The sequence below is a fragment of the Cynocephalus volans genome, chromosome 8, assembly GCF_027409185.1.
Source record: "Cynocephalus volans isolate mCynVol1 chromosome 8, mCynVol1.pri, whole genome shotgun sequence".
Classification (NCBI taxonomy): domain Eukaryota; kingdom Metazoa; phylum Chordata; class Mammalia; order Dermoptera; family Cynocephalidae; genus Cynocephalus; species Cynocephalus volans.
In genome coordinates, this window is record NC_084467.1 from 58,007,827 (window position 1) to 58,026,593 (window position 18,767).

At 42.2% G+C, this 18,767-nt stretch overlaps 1 protein-coding gene across 6 annotated transcripts in view; it reads right to left on the reverse strand.

The window, feature by feature from the left end:
* Positions 1-639: 639 nt before the first annotated feature.
* Positions 640-18,767, reverse strand: part of GNG12 (G protein subunit gamma 12) — a 119,329-nt gene continuing 101,201 nt past the window's right edge. For 4 of the 6 annotated variants that reach the window (XM_063106271.1, XM_063106266.1, XM_063106268.1 and 1 more), the window contains 2 exons: positions 6,408-6,519; positions 640-4,684 (listed from right to left, as the gene is read on the reverse strand). In XM_063106271.1, the coding sequence (XP_062962341.1) occupies positions 4,559-4,684; positions 6,408-6,500 (219 nt within the window). In that variant the 5' untranslated portion in view covers positions 6,501-6,519 and the 3' untranslated portion in view covers positions 640-4,558. Of the gene's footprint in view, positions 4,685-6,407; positions 6,520-9,288; positions 9,357-18,767 lie in introns of all 6 variants that reach the window. The other 2 variants (XM_063106269.1, XM_063106267.1) reach the window with 1 other exon arrangement.

Sequence of the window (18,767 nt, forward strand, 5' to 3'; positions counted from 1 at the left end):
CCTTCCTCTTTGTAGGAATCCCAGCCCTGGGGGGAGGGACAGAGGAGGAGGCAGGGCACCTTCAGCAAACACTTGGTGAATGTGAGTCACCAGGAGTCTAATGACCTTTCCATTTGTTATCTGTTTCCATGGTCACAGCTTGGTCTCAGGATGGGAAACAGCCCTCCACACATCAGAAATCCTTACGTCACTCCTAACACCCTCTATGGCCTCCTTGTTGCTTACAGAATAGACAAGTAGTACGGGAGACCTTCTGCATACTAGTGTTGAGTTCACTTTCCTCCCTCTTGGCATCTCCTCCCAAGACTTCATCCCCGTGAACACAGACCCAGCTAAAACATCACCTCCCTTGGAAGCCTTCTCGGGAGGGTTCACGGACATGGAGCTGGTTCCTCCTTCCTCTGGGCCCTTACTGCACCATGTTCCCCTGAGTTGTGGGTTTCTCACGTGGTACTACAATGAGTAGTTTGTGTGTCTGTCATTCCCACCCTCCTTGCTCTAGAATGTGAGGTTCTCACAGGCTGGTGTGAGTCTTACTCATTTGGGTGTCTTTAGAGCCTTACTCTCAGCACCTCACTCTCAGCAAGTGCTCAGAAATGTAACTGAATGAATAAAGGCAAAGGGGAGGAGAAATGGTCTTTTATTAATTTATTGAGCAAAACATGGGCAGGATGATACAATGAGCCACTGATCCAGTCAAGAAAGCAAAGGTGCTTTTAATGAAATATCTGTCAGATCTGTGAACATGCTAGCTGTGAAGTAAATGCTTTTATTCTTTCCATAGAAACAGATTTTCAAACAACAATCACAGTGTTTAGGTTAATAAGATGCTGGACAGATGAGTAGCCAAAGAATGTTATAGAACAAGATCTCATCAATGATATATCAAATCCAAATTTACTGAGACATCGAGAGAATGTATGTTTATAGTTACACGACTAAAAAACAAGACATTATTACAGTCACCAAGTCCATAAAACTAGAAAAAAAGCACTGTATAACAAAAAGGCCTTTCACAAGCTATTAAATGAGCATACATTATAGACAAGCCTATTCTATATATGAAGCAGCTTATAGCACCAACTTGTTGGCAGGACCAGCAGTGGGGGAGGGTCACTGGACTGAGGCATCTGGGAACAGGATGGGATCTTAGCCATCCTTTACTTCCAGCCCCATGTCTTACAAATGGAGAAATGAAGGCCCCGAGAGATGAAGTGCCTTGTCCAAAGTCACACAACACAGGATTGACTAGAAAATGATCCAGGGCTAAAATCTAGGCCACCAATTTCAGGTAAGTGCTTTAGTTCAATATACATAAATAATTCTATTTGACTTGATGTATTTTTTCCTATTGACAGGTCACCATAAAAGAAATCAATACAATTCACTTTTTGGGCCTATATATAAATATATATCTTAAATCAAAATTCAGAATAATCAGTCAGATGACACTACCTTGGTTATAAATTGGTCAAGCAGGTGGCATTTGAAGAGAAAGTTTGGCACATCCTCCACTATGTATACTAACCTATGCCTCCAAATTACTAAATCATCAGTATAAAGTTGTTTTTTTTCTCTGATAGTTTAACTGTTAGTAAAATACAAAAATAGTCTCAACAGGGAAAAAGAAAATCAAGTCTTTCCTTTAAAAGGTAAGTATGGCACTTTTCATTCTAATAAGGTAAGGAATTTAAAAACCTGACTTTTTTTTTTTAGGAAAAAAAAAAGTATTTAGCTACAACCCATAGCTCGTGAACCACCTGGCATATAAAATATTTTCCCTATTAAAAAAAGGTGTTTCTGTAAAATACTTTGGAGTCATGAAATTTTATCTAGCTATCTTGCCATAGTCCTGAGGCCTCAACTAGACAGATTTATGATGAACTAATGGAGATATAAGATTAAAAAAAGAAAGAGAAGAGATCACTGTTAACAGAAGCAGCATTAAAAACAAAGTATATTGAACATATTAAAATAGCATCATGGAAATGAAGTCAGGAAGCTGCATGTATAAATATGAGTAAGTGTATCATTATAGTGGTAGTTGGAAAAAACAAAACACACTGGGCATTTGTCTATCATTATCATAAACCAACCGCTGTAGACAGACTGTGGCTTCACAAGTAGAATAAAGCCTGATAAATAAAAGTGACTTCTGCATATTATATATATGTATACATATATTATACTTTCTCACATAGATGTCTAGTTATATCAACATTTAGCTACAATTTTTCCCCTCTTGGTTCCAGCATCAAAGAATTTGAATCCATTTTTCATGAATATGCCCTACACCTGGTTAGGAAGTTACAAGACATTTATAGTCATAGCCTTTATTATATCTGACCAGTGAACATAAAATGAAATCTCCTAGGAACTCAAGTCCATTTCTTACCACTACAAACATATCAATGAATATATAGCAAAACATATTTGTTTACTGTTAGGTGAAAAACATGTCATAGTACTAAAGAATATACTATGCTTCCTACCAATAATGTGCACATAATGGTATACTAAAAGTAATTTCATGAAAATATTTTGTAATAAGTTGTATTATAAATATTTAAAGAAATATGCTAAAAATCAGAGTGAAAATAAGATTAGTGTTCTGAAACTATCAGTAGAAAAATATTGTCATATAAAAAAAGAATGTCTCATTAAGTGAAGCATTAAATGTAAAGTTGTCTTTTTAGAGTACATTTCAAATTTCACCTTTTGAAAGTTAAATCCTTTCTCTCTCCTAAGTAGGTGTCTATAATTTACTTGGGAACTGGGCCTATCGCAGAATCAAGCAGTAGATGACAGAAGGTTCAGGCAGTGCCATGATCTTCACATGGTCTTGGAAAAGTGAAGGCAGTTCACAATGCTGAGTAGTTGGGTGACTTGGAGAAATACTAAATATATTTGAGCAGTTTAAAAATAGAACTGCATTTGTTCATTCTCAATGAACTACTTAAAGCCCAAACCTGAGGTTTTAAAAGGGGCTTGCTTTGCAGGGTAGATTGTACAGAATTAGGGAAAATAGTTGTAACTAATTCCCTCTTGGGGTTGAGTCCTTTTTGAGAATAGGTTTTTAATCCTTCATTAGTAGTTACTTTTAATGAACTGAAGATGAATTAAAATATCAAAGGCCTAGTGTATGGTTTTGTTTCCAGACCCTCGCTTCCTCTTTGATAAAGATACTCTCTTGGCCATAGGAGATTCCTTCTTTTGAGATCCCACTAGAAATTCTGAGGATGTGAGGTTATATTCATGTCCAGAGGAAAAGCAAGGGGACCAATTCTCAGCTGCCAGAACCCTTGTGCCCAGGTAGAACACCACTGAATCCAAGCCTCTTTTGGGTGACCTGTGCTCCTCCCAGTTAGTGGACAAGGTAGGGATGAAGCTGCAGATAACTGAAAGAGCTTAAGTGTCTTGATATCTTTATGTTTTTTGGACATTTCTTTCCCACAGTGTTCCACCCACCTGGGGCTGGGGAGGGGAACATTACCTCTGAAAACACATGCTCTAGCAGGAGAGGAAAGACACAGGGTAGGCAGAGAGAAAGAGAGAGGGCTGAACCACAGAGCTGGGCCAAGAAGAGCAGCTGGTTTTCACACATTTTTGCTTCTCTCTTGGCGGGGCTCATGTTTATGCTGTCTCATTCCAATAATTAGGGTGGAAATTTCAGAGGTGTCTACCCCTAATCCAGGAGAGAACATGAGCCCTGGGAGCACAGCTGCCCAGGGTCTTCCCAAGGGTTTCCTCCCCTTTTCTCAACTCAGGATCACTGAAGCCCAAAAAGCTCTTTGTGAATTAATACCTCATATTATCAAAGGGTTTTTAGTTCAGTTTTAAATTTTTAATTGGCCCAGTTTATCATAGCCTAGGAAGTTCAAGAGAGGAGAGATGACTGCATTACTGGATTACAATGAATACAATCTTTAGGATGCTCTTTACTTTTTGTACAATAACTACATGAAAAGAGTTTTTTATTCTACCTACACACAGATCAAGATAAAGGTATAACTTCTAGAGTAGAGGAACTGATGGTATGGAGAGAGGGAAGTTTTAATAAGGAAATAAGCTTTGATATGTGTATACACAAAGACATATATATACACAATACACCCCTTCTCCTTGTATACTATACAGGTTGGCACAAACCCTATTAAGAACATAATATGATATAAAGGTTTTAGGGTTTATGTTACTCTTGGCATTTTAATTTGACAGGCGCTAGGCAATTTAGGTCTTGACATATCTGAATCAACTATATATTTAAAGTATATAATTATGTTTTTAAAAAGGCTCAGACCAACTTTCCTTAAACAGTAACCCAATATAACACCACAGTGACCAAATGGAAAACAAGATTGATATTCTGTATTAAATCAGTAAAGGGCATTTTAGAGAAAGCACAACTTGGAAAATAAAGACTTGCGTCCATTATTCCAAGTTAAGAGCATTTTAGTTATTAGCAGTGGTTATCAAATAAGCTTAAGGTAAATCTCTTCAAGGACCTGCTCATAATATGCTTTGTTGAGAAGAGGTGAGGAACTGTTCCATTATTCCACTATAAGATGATGCAAGTTTTTTTATCCTTGAAAGGGTTTTCTGAGGTTGGTATCCCCATCAGCAAAGGGTCACTCCTGGCATGCTCCTCACAGTAGGACATGAGGTCCGCGGATGCCTTCGAAACCTAACGTGGAGACAAAACCACAGCAAACAAACAAAGAAAACACTTTACTTACAAACTTTTAGAGTGTATTTGAATACTAAGCCATGCAGTGGAAGACTGATTTGAACAGGTAATCAGAAACTCAGAGCAATGCTCTCAGATGACTTGTTAGGGAAAAAGGGAAACAGTACCTTGAAAATGGAGAATCTGGCAGGTAAGGCCTTCCTTTACCAAGTGATCAGACTTAACAAGGATCAGACAAACTGGCCTCATGTGTCCCCTCATGTGAGTACTGAGGACACACCACCAGCTAGCTGGCTAGCACTGTGACAAAACATTTCACTGGAACCTAATCAGCAAATAATCACATCCAAAGTGAGGGTGATTCTGCAAAATGACTGGCCCTAATTCTTCAAAGATGGATTGTGTGACAGACATTGTTATTAGATAATCCTGAACTGAAAATAATTTTCAGCTGGTTTAAAGAAAAAATTGCATGTATTTTCTGTGTGTGTGTGTGGGGGGGGGAGAGAGCGCGAGAGCACGCGTGCGAGAGAGAGAGCACGCACGAGAGCACGTATGCAAGTAAATATGGCCAAATGTTAACAACTGGTGAATCTTGGTAAAGAATATATAAACATTTGTTGTTATAACTCTTCTGTAGGTTTAAAATTTCTCAAAATAAAAAGTTGAGGTAGGGCAGGAAGTGTGTGTGAATCAAGGGAAGATTGTATCTTAGTTTCTATCCAAGAAAAAATAGATTGGAATGAAAAATAGAGTTTAAGACTGAACTATGGGCTTGGAGCCAAAACTCTGGAGCCCAGTTGTAGAGCTTCAAGATTTACTGTTAGAGACTGGGCTTGGGGAAATAAAAAGAGGGACAAAACCAGCATGGGAAGATGCAGTGCCTCACTCCAGTATGAATTAAAAATGGAAAATGCCATGCCTTGTGTCAGAGGTCTGGGAGGGAGATCCCACACAATTGTCACATTGGGGTCCTAAGGTGCGGGGCATGGGCAGCTGAGCCCTGTCAAGTACAGCGTAGGCAGCATCATGCTTTGAAGACAGGTGACTATCTCCTGCACAGAGGAATTTATCAGGTGACTGCTCAGTTTCTAGAAAACAGCATTAGTCACAACATTCCAGGGAACTCACTGCCCAGTCCTCTCTTGGGATCTGGGGGGAAAAGACGTCAAAGTCAGGTGACCTAAGATAAATATTCTGGTTTTTCCATGAGATCTCAACTAAAGCTTGCATTCTCCTCCCTGGGTGCAGAAAGTGGTCATGGAGGGCCACACCCATTTGCCTAAAAAGGAGACCCTGACTGTTGACTTGTTATGCAAGGCCACCTCAGCTGCACTGAGAAGTCTAGAACACTTAATAAATTCCAGATGGATGACGAGAGTGTTTATGAAGTCCACCTGGAACCCCTGTCCCGACTTAGAACACAGGGATCACTGGACTTGTCCACATTAACTCAGGGAAGGCGGGTCCTCAGGAAATCCTGTGCAGAGTTTTATAAACAGAGGGGCCAAGAGACACTTTGGCTTCTCAGCTGTTTTGAAATGAGTCCCATGCTAGGTAGGAAATGAAAGTTAGGATACTGAGATTCTCAGCCAACTCTAGGAAACCCCTGGAAGCAAGCTGAATGAAATGGCATTATCTTCTCTGACATTTGGCCCAGCCTTCAAAGAGCACATGGAACTGAACACAAAGCATTTCGAATCCAAGCAAGGGTTCTTACCTTTGTTCTTTCAATGGAGGCTTCTAATCTTAACTGCTGCACAGTTCTCCTTGCCTGGGCTATGTTGTTGGTGCTTGTGGTTTTGCTGGACATCTTCAATTATTGTTTTTACCTGAAACATTAAGAGAAAAATTTTAAAGGTGAATAACTGTCATCTTTAAGTTATTTAAACATTCACAATAATTTGTGCTACTTTAAGGAAAATGGATGCATTTTTTCCAGTCATCACAGCCTCTTGGAGACAGTTACTAAAGTGCCCCTCAGCAATTCAAGTGGTGGTCCAGGTGTCTAAGCTTGTCATTCAGGTGAGCACCTAAATAAATGTTTGACTTGCAGAAACCCAGCACTAGCAGATCTATCAATGCACCCTAACATATAGCATAAAAGTAGCCTTTTCTAGGATCTTCTGAGGAAACAAATACAAATAAACATCTGAAGTAGTTAGGGGGCCTCCAGCAACAATGAGCATTTGCCACCAGCAGCCACATTACATGTCAGTTTAATGTTGCTGCTACCTACTTTAATAGAAGGTTTCATTCTATTTCTTTTGGTCTTTCTTACCCAATCATTAGGCTGGTGCAAGGCTTGGCAACAAAACACAGGTAGAGAGAGCTCCTCTAGAGAACTTTGCATAAAGCATGCATTTTAGGTGCAATCAAGATGTGCAATCGTTTTGAGAATGTTAGTTACGCAGATAAGGAAGTCTTTATTCAAGAAAAAGTGGGAACTTTTCAGCTGAAAGACTGTCAATGACAAACAGACCCGTAGTAAATATCAAATGGGATACATGAGTAGCCTCAAGTCTGACATAATTAATAAAACGTCATTCCCACGTTTGACCTCTCCCTGGCCTCACCCAGGTGGTCAGGGCACTTACTAATCTTGTCACCCTACCATATGTTTGAGGGTTGACTCCTCTCTGGCCTGAGTCCTGGGATTCTAGGCTGCCCCGCTGCCCTCTCCCCCCAGCCCCCTGGTGTAAAGCAATGGAAATATGCTGGCCCTCGAGCTTCGACCTGTCTGGTTGTCCAATGGCACATTTCAAGAGAAAGGCCAGCCAGGGAAAAGTGCCGCCAGGTACCCCTGCCATATACGGTTAAGTTCACTCTTGGCATGGTGGCAACTGGAGGGAAATGCAGAGCTGACAGGCCTGGCGGCATGTGGCAGTTTTATGACTCATAGGAGCAGGTGGACAGTAGGTGTGCCTCCCTGGCACTCTGCAAGGGCTCAGCAAAGTCTTAGGGCACTGTGGCGCCGGCAGCAAACCCAGGCTGACTCAGCCTTCTGGAGAGGCCACGGCTGCACAAAGTAATTCTGCCATAAAGGCTTATACCAGACAAGGCTGCAAAAAACAACAGCAAGCCACAGGCTCCTTGGTGTCCCCCATGGTGCTCCACAGAGTTCTACCAGACTCAGAATGTTTCCAATGGTGAGTTCAAGGACTTGGGTAGGGTTTGTACCCTCTGAGGTCAGAGGTCAGAGGAAGCTTTAGGTCAAATGTACAAATAAAACTGTGCTTTCAGCTGTGTGCAGAACTTTGAAATCAGCCTAATCAGCAAGCTTCATATTCCTGGGTTTGGACCCTGCCTTTGACACTTACTAAACAGGTGAAACCTGGCAGGTTATCTCATCGCTGTGAGCCCAAGTTTTCTCTTTTGTAATATAAGGATACTATTATCCACCTTAAAGGGATTTTTTTTTTTAGAATTCAATTCTCCGATACACATCTAGTGTTTAGCATAGGACCACGGCACTCCATTAATTGCTGTTGCTATTTTTTTTTTTTTTCTTACCTGGGGAGGAAGGGAGAGGGACAGGGCAGGTGTCACACAAAGCATGATGAACTGAAATTCCCTGTTTACCTGTCTGTCTTCCCCCCCTCTACCTGGTCAATAAGCCTTGGGGGTTTTGATTGACTGGGTCTGGTTGGGGCAATGGCAGCAGCCCTTTTAGCATGTCCCTAGGCAATTCTGCCCACTCTAGTGTCAGTGTGGAATGAAAGGACTGGTGACAGTCAACAGAGGATTCCCCTAGGAATAAGGAAGAACTAGCAGTACAGGAAACCATGAGGAGGAAGCGTGTGGCAGGGCAGTGTGGCCTTGCCCTGCCCTAGGCTGTGGGCAACCTCATTTTAACACACTCCCGGACTAGCTGCCTTCTCCTCAGATTCCTCAGCCACCCTGCACCACCCAAAGGAGAGGCCTAGGGTCTCCTCTTGGTGACTTTGCTCACACCCAGAAGCCTGGCCCAGACCCCCTCTGTGCTCCCAGGCCAGTGCTTATTAACAGAGCATCTGGAATGTGACTGAGGCGTTGGGAACCCTCATCCTGAATAGTGTGCAGTGCCCTGATTCGCAACAAGCTGGTTACTTGCTTTGTTCCCTGCAGCATGTTAAACTGGGCTCCTGTTCCAGATGGCGCTGGTTCTGAGGCCCCCAGAGTGTAGAAGGAGAACATGATACTCTTTCTAAGTGGACTGTGGTTTCCAGGCTGCACCTTAAGGACTTTCTAAATGTTCCCTTTGCATGAGACTAATACCAAGCATTCTCTTCTTCTTCTCAACCTCCAGGGCATAAAGTTTCCAAGGCCTGAGCAAGTTTTCCTGTAAACTGCAGAATAATTCACATGTGTCAGGACTGCTGGACCAATCAATGCTCCCACCCACGTGGCTGTAAGCAAATAGTCCAGAGTCAGGCTTCATTTAAAAAAATGCTTGGGTAGGTCCCTCTAAAATTGGTGAGAAACTTGGAATCTAGCACATGGAGGACTCTCTTATTTCCCAACTGTGATATAGTCAGTATTAAAAACAGCGAGCAATTCACAGTTCATGCCTGCCAGCTCAGGTGTCTTGCAACTTCCCCCATTCTGACATCTGTTCTGACCTGCTCCTTCACAGAGAGAGATGGCTTCCTGCTCCCTTCCACTGGGGGAATCTTGCAGGTTCCAGGACCTACAAAGGCAACACATCTTTAATTGAGCTATTGGTACTAGGCACAGTGTGTTGAGAATAAATGGGTATGACAGACACACCTCCTGCCCTCACAGAGACAATGTTTCACAAGTAATTAGATGCTTTCCTCTTCTGCTTCAGGGGTAGCCCAGCCCCTCCTCCTGCACTGCCGCCTCTCCAGGTTCCCAACTCAGGTACAATTTCTTTTCTGAAAGTCCCTTCCCTTTTGCTGGTACGTGGACAACCCCACCCAGAAAATAAGTTAATCTTTAAGAGATGGGTGATTTTTAAGGCTTTATAAATTAAATGCAAACAACTTTCTACTAAATATTGTATAGAAATAGCTTTGGGGGCCGAGCCCGTGGCGCACTCGGTAGAGTGCTGCGCTGGGAGCGCGGCAACGCTCCCGCCGCGGGTTCGGATCCTACATAGGACTGACCGGTGCACTCACTGGCTGAGTGCCGGTCACAAAAAAAAAAAAAAAAAAAAAAAAAAAGAAATAGCTTTGGGGGGCCAGCCCCGTGGCTCACTCGGGAGAGTGCAGCACTGGTAGTGCTGAGGCTGTGGGTTCAGATCCTATATAGGCCGTGGTGCAGACCACACTGTGCCAAGGGTTGCGATTCCCTTACCAGTCCCCCCCCCCCAAAAAAAAAAGGAAAAGAAAAGAAAAGAAAAAGCTTTGGGAAAGCAATTGAATGAGGTATTTATGGTCACTCCTAGAAAGAGTTGTACACTGAGCCACTGGAAAAGAATATAATCTCTGATTATAACATTCTTCTTTTTTTGGTGGCTGGCTGTATAGGGATTGAACCCTGGACCTCAATGTTATCAGCACCATGCTCTACCTCAGCTAACTGGCCAGCCCTGATTATAACATTCTTCCTACCAAGAAATCAGATCAAAATTACATGGTTTCAAGTTAAGAAGTCTCTTTGAGGAACTTGTCTATTATGCAAAGAGGGCCATGCTGCTTGAGAAGTGGGAGGTGTTGGAGGAGATGGAGGTCTAGCTGAGGGCTTCCTTCCTGCTTGCTGCTGCTTTGCACATCAACAGCTGGGCTGAGGAAACAAGTATCTCCTAACATCTCTGTGCCTTTGGAGGGTTTTCTTTGGTCTTCTCTCAGTGGAGGGGATGTCTGGCTGTTTGTTTGTGCTACTAGGTGGATAAAAAGCTTGCTTTATTCTTATAGCTTCGGAGGCAAACACCGCCTGATATTTGTATGGAACCTGAGAACACACATGTTGCTTTCATATGCATTACTCCGTGAAGCTTCACTCTGATCCTGAAAGGTGTATTACTATCCATCCTTGTTTTATAGATGAGGCAACTGAAGTTAGAAAAACCTGCTTCAAGTTAACCCAGCTCATAAGCTTTAAAGCAGCTTGTAACACTCTTCCCTCCAGAAGCCACCCTTTCTGCCTGCACCAAGGAAAGGATGCAATTCCAATTCATTTGATCTACAAACACTTAGGCCACCACTGAACATTGCACAAGGTCATTCTGAATCAACAGTGACTTTGACACTCCGTGACCTGGAGTTGGGGTCTTGCTGATTACCTGTTTGTGTTTGTGCAACACCCCTTCTGGAGCACAAGGCATCTTGTTTGTCCATCTAGTTTCTGGAGGGCAGCCTCCCCTCTCATATACTCAAACTAAGCAAGAATGTTCTTATTGTTGCATGCACCTAGGCAAGGACTGAAGTCAGCATCTGGAGATCCTAAGCCACCAGGCTTCTATCCCACCCAGACCAAGGCCTGTGCGTGCTTGTGCAGACTGTGGTCTGATAAAACTCTGGCTATCACTTCTGCAGCCTTGCTTTCATATTTACATATGGGTAGCAGATTTGAATAACCATTTGTAGTATTTAGCTATTCAAATAATTTGCATTGGTTTTAATGCTGTGGTTCACCTAAATTCTCAGGTTCCTAGACATTCCCAGGAACAAGATGCCCCACTGGGGAAATATGGGCATTTTAATCTCTGTCGAGAGGGGCCTGAAGCAGGGAGAAAAGGGTGGAGATGGAAATAGTGTCACAGCACACTGGAGGAAGGCACCAGGAAGCTCCAAGATCTGAATCACAAGTCATCATGGCCTGGCCAGTAATTGAATCACTGGAGTGAAGCCAACTTTCATGAGCAAACACACCCCTTATGGCTGTAATAAACGAGCAGGTTAAAAAAAGAAAAAAGAAACAAGAAACAAGAAAAGAAAAAGGCACAGGATTCCACTGATCTGCCTCTGATCTTGACTTCAAGTTTCAATGTCTTACTCTACCTCTTTGCCCCTTCTCTATAAAAGGGGGAACACAACACCTGCCTCGCAGGGCTATCAGAAGACAAAAAGGAGCAACTCTCAGTAATGCACCCTGCACGTGCTTATAAAATGCTGGGCCCCTAAGATCATTAACAAGGTGAAAAACACATTTGCTTGGAAACAAATACAGAAGTATTTCAAGGTTATGTGACCAGGTAGCAACAACTTTCTAATATGGCTGTCCAGGGAATGCAGGGAGTGCCGAGTCAGACTCTTAAAAACAGTTTTTCTAGTCTCATGAACACTTAATTATTCACATCAGAGACTGTAGGTTAAGTCCCGACAACAGATGTGTTTGGTGGGCCCCATATAGTATTAAGTCAATAACGTACATGTGTGTTTGTGTGTGTTTCAGCTTTAAATTAATTGTCAACATTTGAAAAATGGAGATTTCACTTTAAAAGGAAGATTTCTGAAAAAAATCCTACAAAACTGGGCTGGATGTGAGTAGCAGCTGCCCCTTTAACATTTGCTGGTGCTCATGCAGGGCCCTCTATTTGAACTTGTGATACAACCTCTACACGATGCCTGGGATATTTAGTTCCAGGAACACATTCAAGAATTTGCCAGGGGATTTGGGCTCATTTCTGCCCCTGCTGCTTCCTAGCTCTGAGGCCCTGGGTAGGACTTGGAACTTAATTAAACCTCAATTTTCTTATGGGAAATATGGGGATAATAATACTTTCCTATATCAAAGGACTCTTAATAGCATCAGATAAAATGAGCATGTGAGTGTAATAAAGAGTACTTTTTCTGAGCATCTAGTACCTGCATCCTCAGTAAGCACTTTGAAGTCCCGAGGATTAGTATGAAGCTGTAGTTCTACCCTCCTCCTAGTGTGCTTCACTGAACTTCAGGGCTGGAAAGTGAAAAACTACATCTCCTAGGTTATGGACTGAACTGAGTGCCCCCCCCCCCCCAATTCATATACTTAAGTCCTACCCCCAGGAACTCAAAATGTGACTGTATTTTGAGACAGGGTCTTTAGAAAGGTAATTTAGTTAAAGTGAGGTCATTGGGGGGGGGACCCTAATCCAATCGACTGGTGCTCCTATAAAAAGGGGAAGTGGACATGGATGGGTACAGAGGGAAGACCATGTGAAGGCAGGAGAGGAAGGCCATCTACAACCTAAGAAGAGAGGCCTCAGAAGAAATTAACCCTGCTAACACTTTGATCTCAGACTTCTAGCCTCCAGAAACGTGAGAACGTAACCTTCTGTTGTGTAAGCCCCCTAGTTTGGTAATTTGTGATGGCACTCCTAGCAAACTCATACACCCAGGTTACGTTGCTGCTCAGGCTCTAGTGATGCAGGACCTGCCAATTCAATGCATTCAGGAGAGATCTGGCAGGTGGAAGTCTACAGAAGGCCACTTTCTTGCTGCTTGGCTTATTTCTGCTGATAAACAGGGTAGTGGGGAGGTTGCTCTTTGTGGAGAAGGGGGTATCCCAGTGTCGAGTCACTAGTCATACGGTACTGAGAAGTTGTGTGGCTGCAGCAGCCTCCCTATTCTCCACTCCCTGCTGGGCCCAGGTGGCCAGTTGTACGGTAATGTCTGCAAGTCATTCCTAGAGACTATGGAGAGCCTGCTCCTCAAGCCCTTCCAAAGATTATGCAAGCACCTAACTCCCTGTATTAAAGCCCATTCTGCTAAAATTTCTAGGAGTGCTTTCTGTTTGCTATAACTGAACCCCTACTGATACATAACTGTTAATCTGTTGTTTTGTAAACTATAACTAACTTACAAATATTAGCTATGATTTCTACTATTATCTCTATTATCGTGCTGTCAGTGCTGCACACCCCAAACTCTGAGACTTGAAAGGAGGGAGGAGTAAGACATAAAATCCTCCTTCCCCTTCTCCGTGACCAAAGTTGCAGGTCATGAGGCCAAGGGTGGTTGAACCTGTGGCCAGCTGCACGTCTTGTCCTCCTCTTGCACAGTTCTGAGAGCAAAGGGCAAAAAGAACATGTTGCTGGCTTAGTAAAGAGAAAAATGAGAGTGAGAGATGATAGAGGCCTGCACAGAAAGGTGGGAAATGTGGCTTGGGATGGGGAAGAGAGAGTGTCTAGAACTCTTCTAAGAGAAGTTTCACAGAATGAAAAACAATGAAAAGAGTCTCTCTCAAGACCTCAACAGAGCTCATCCTGTAAAAGTAGCATGTTTTTAGACTTGTAAACCCTTTTGAAGTCTTTATCTGGTATCTTTCATTAGTTGACTTTACCTGTCATCCAGGGTATATGTCCCTGAATAATAAAGATAATACGATATAATGATTGATTTTGACAACTACCACTATTTACCAAGTACTTGTGCCAGGTAAGTAAATTCCATGCATCATCGCATTTAATCTTCTTAACAACTCTCAGAGATGAATCTTTTTTATCATTTCTGTTTTACAGATGAAGCACAGAGAGGCTAAAAAGTCACACTGGTTCACATGGTGGGGCTAAGACTCAGTGCTACCTGACTCCCAAGATCATGGTCTTACTCATCACCCTGTACTGCCTCTAAACAGCAAGAATACAATAAAAAAGTTGGAAGAAAGGAGGGGCAAGTGTCAGCTAGAAGCACTAAAGGAAGACACTGGCCTTCATTTAGGTGCCATTGCTCATTCAAATAGGCGGTCCCCATAGAAATGTTAGTAGGAAGCATGGAGTTAAGTGGCCTTGTGAGAAGACGAATTGAAGGAGAATTCTTGTTCTTATTTAAAAGAAAGACCGTCCCAGATTCTAGGCAAGGCTATTGCTAAAGACACAAGATGATCCCATCATCCTCCTGTGCCCTAGAGAAGCTGGCAGGGTGCCACAAGAATGAGCCAATCCTGGGCGATAAATCCCAAAGAGAGTGAGCTGCAGAGCCTGGGCAGCAAGTTCTTAACTTCACTGTGTGTCTAGAGCACCTGGGGCACTTGTTTAAAAAAAAATCTGATTCAGTAGGTCTGGGGCACAGCCCAAGAATCTGTATTTGTAAGTGTCCTAGGTGATTCTGATATAGGTCATCCTGAGAAACACCAATAATGATGATCAGAGTCAATGCCTCTGGATCTTGCCCATGTTTATTTCTGCCCCAGAATTAAAACATGTCAATTTAAAAGAATGCTAGTTCCTATCTATGCTTAATTTTTCAAAGCTCTGAAAAAGCCCTAAAATATTCTAACTCCTTTTAATGACCTTAACTTGTGGAATTAAGCCTCCTTCGGCTTGAAATTGCTCTTATCATTTAACAAACTTCTTTGCTGCAAAAGTCTAAATTTGTTTTCTTAAGAGCCATTGCCTTCTGGAACATGTCTCTTTCCTGGCTTCCGTGAAACCAGACTACCCTGTTCTTGCTCTGTCCAGTGATGTTTCTTTGCTACAGCTCCTGCTCCTTCTTCTGACCAGGTATCCTCAGGGGCTCAGTCTTGGAACTTGGGGGTCGCAGAGTGAACAAGGGCTTTTACACTCAGATAAATTCAAATCCTGGCTCATTGCTTACTATCCCAAGTTGCTTTACTTCTCTGAGCCTCAGTTACCTCATCTGTAAAATGGGAAGGGATAATAATAGCACCTATCTTCAAGGCTTGTTACCAGGATGAATTGAGAGAACACATGTTAAGTTACTTAGTACATGCCTGGCACACACTGGTCCTCAGGAAAGGTCCTCTTTCCACCCTTATGACTTTAGCTATGACCAACAAACTTCACAGACAGCCCTGACCCTTTACCTGAATTCCAATGTTAAATGATAGCCTATTTACATTTACACTTGAATGATCCACAGTTGCTTCAAACACAACACAGGAAAACCTGCTTGAAACTCCACTTTCTGCCCCCAACCTTTCTGATATCCCTTCTCGAAGAGCGACACCACCATTGTTCTGATCACTGAAGCATCCTTTTGCCTCAGCCCTCCTCCTAATTCCTTAGGTTAAGTGCTGTCCAATAGGAATGTGAGCCAAATATGTGATTTCACATTTTTTAAAAAGAGAAAAAAGTGCAATTAGTTTAAATATATTTTACTTAGTACAATATGAACAAAATTGACATGTAATTATTGTAAAAAATTATTGAGACACTTTTTTGGTGCTAAATCTTTGAAACCCAGTGTGTATTTTACACTATAGCATATCTCAGTGTGGACCAGCCACATTCAAGTGCTCAGAAGTCACAGTGCCTTATTAGACTTATTAGGCAATACAAACTTAAGACTCTGGCACTTCCCAAATCTCTTGAGTTCTACTCTGACAAACCCCTCAGTTTTATGTTCCCCATTCTCCTGGCTTCTATTTTATCTGAGTCTTGGCTTCCAGCACTTCAAGTCACAGCTACTGCATCAGCTTTGTAACAGCACTCCTGCCCCTAGTCTTTCTCCAGTCTAATCTGTCCTGACCACTATGCTCAGATATTGTACCACTTTTAGTTTGTTTCTCTCTGACTTTCCCCAGACCCCCCAGGAAAAGTCCAAAGGGCTTGGCTTTGCACCCAAGATCCTCTCTAATGTTTCTGCCACCATAATAAAAATCCTAATCATAAAAGAGGCTTATTTCTACATAGAGTTTACTATATGCCAAACACCGAGCTAGATGCCAATCACTGTCAATACATTATCCTACTGAATCTTCACAATAACCCAGTGAGGTAGTTTCTGTTTTCATCCCCATTTTATAAATGAAGAAACTGAGACACAGAGAAGTTAACTGTGTGGCTAGTGTCAAACAGCTGGCAAGCTACTTGGCTGGGATTTAAGTCCAGGCAGGCTGATAGCAGAGGCCTGGCCCAAACCTCTACTGCTATACTGATGCAGTGTCAGGAAGCTGTCATCCTATTCCCTGGCCTCATGGGCTGTGTATACAAGTCCTGCCTGTGCACCTCTGCTCAAGTTCTCTGCCTGCTTCTCTTGGCCTATTTAAATTTTCTCTCTTTAGGCCCTAGTTTACATTTGTAACTCTTCAAAGGAAAGTCTCCCTGTCTAATTTGCTTACAGTGACTACTTCACTTTACGTATTCTTGCTACATGCTTACAGCTGAGGGGTTCAAGGACTCCTGAGAAGTTGGCCCATACATGAAAAGGGCAGGCAGGGGGAGTTGTGTATGAATACCCTACAACTGTGTGCAAAACTGGCTGCGCATGTCTTTTTTTTTTTTTTTTCTTTCTGAGGAGAGGATTTATAGCTATCATCAAGCTCTCAAATAGGTCTGTGACACTATTTATTTCAGTACTTAACTGTATTATTTAATGCCTATTGTTATGTAACTGACTTTGTGTATATAAATATTGTCTTCCCGCTAAACTGTAGATAAATAATAATAATACAGCAACCACACTTACTCATTACTTACTATGTACCAGCTACTGTGTCAAGTACTCTATACATATACTAGTTTGTTTAATCTTCTCTGCAACCAGGAGAGGTTGCATTTATCATACCTATTGAGACTGAGGCTTAGGACGTTTACGTAATTTGCCCAAGATCACACTATCAAGCTAGTAAGTAGTAGAAACAGGATCTCAACCCAGATCTCTTCAACTTCAAAGCCATGCCCTGATCAGGCAGGTGAGTTATCCCATGCCACCTTCTCTCTCATATTGACTAATGCACAGAATGAGGCCTCAATAAATACCTGGGTTAGATTAAGACATGTGATGTAGCAACCAACACTTCAGCCAAAATGAATCTATCACCCTGGGGTGTTTGTGTGCCCAGTGTTTGTTTCCTTAGGAACAGGGTACATCTTGTTACTTCTTCCCATAGGTATCCCAGAAAATAGTGCCTATTCTGAGCCAATAGATACCCACCTACTTGGTTCTCTGCCTAGCCCGGAGAAGCCTGGGTGGAATTCCTGGGGTTCCCATGCACTTGATCAGGGTCGGTTGCTGGCACTTTGAACTTTCACCTCCAGCATGGGATGGCCACTTGGGTAGCACCCAGAATCCAAGGGTCATGTTGTCACATACCCTCATACCGTGCCCCAAACAGGTTTTCAGTTGGTGAAGATGGGTCCATGGGGATCAGCCCTCTGATGGTGACCCACAGAAGTGCAGGATCCAGTCCCTTCTGTGCTATGCTGGGCCTGGGTTATGCAGGGTTATGTATTTACAGTCAACACTGACAGTGACTGAGAAAGATGCTTACAAACAAGTTTTACTCTCTACCTACTGTAGTAAGACTGGCTTAGAAAAGGTTTCTTTATATCTGCATGGCTGGCTTAGGATAGCCAGATGTCTTGTGTTTATCCATGAATGAATGAATAAATGAATGGATGTATTGAACAACTATTTCATATCGAAAACAAAAGCTAATGTTTATGGAGTGCTTTTTCTGTGCTAGGCACTGTGTTAAGGGCTTTAGGTAAAGTTATTTTATTCATTGCTCACAACATCCCTGAAAAACAGATTACTATTATTTCATTAACTAAATTTCTCAAATTTTAAACAGTTCAAAAGGGTATACAACAAAAACTAGCTCTCCTTATACTCTACACTTTCCTAGGCGGTCACTGTTATTAGTTTCTCATGTTTCCTTCTGAAGACATCCCATGTGTATACAGACATGATTACGCATTTATCTGTCTCAAAAAATACAAATAGGCACATGTTATATGCATTGCCTGTTTTTATTTTAACTAGCCTTATATTCTGGAGATCATAGTAAAGTGAGTATTATTTGAAGGGGTAGGGGAACTGCCCTGGACTGGGGCAACACCATCACAAAAGCTAGGGGAAGAGAGGAAATGTTAGGGAAGAAGGGCAAGTTAATGCTATATAAATGTTTCATTAAAAATATATTATACTCAGAAAACATATTAGAAGAATATACTCCAAAATGTAGCCACTGCTAGGTGGGAAAATTTTAGGGGATTTTTAGTGGGCTGGTTTTTTTGATATTAATAGCTAACACTTACATAGCACTTACACTTGCCAAGTTGTGTTCTAAGGGCTTTACAGATATCAACTTACTTAATTCTCAAAACAATGCTATGAGGTTGTTACTATTGTTCTTCCCAGTTTAGAATTAAGGGAACAGAGGGAGGTAGCCACTTACAACCCAGCCAAGGTCAGAGGGAAGGTAAACGGAGGAGTCAGCTCCCCAACCCCAGCAGCCTGGCTCCAGATTC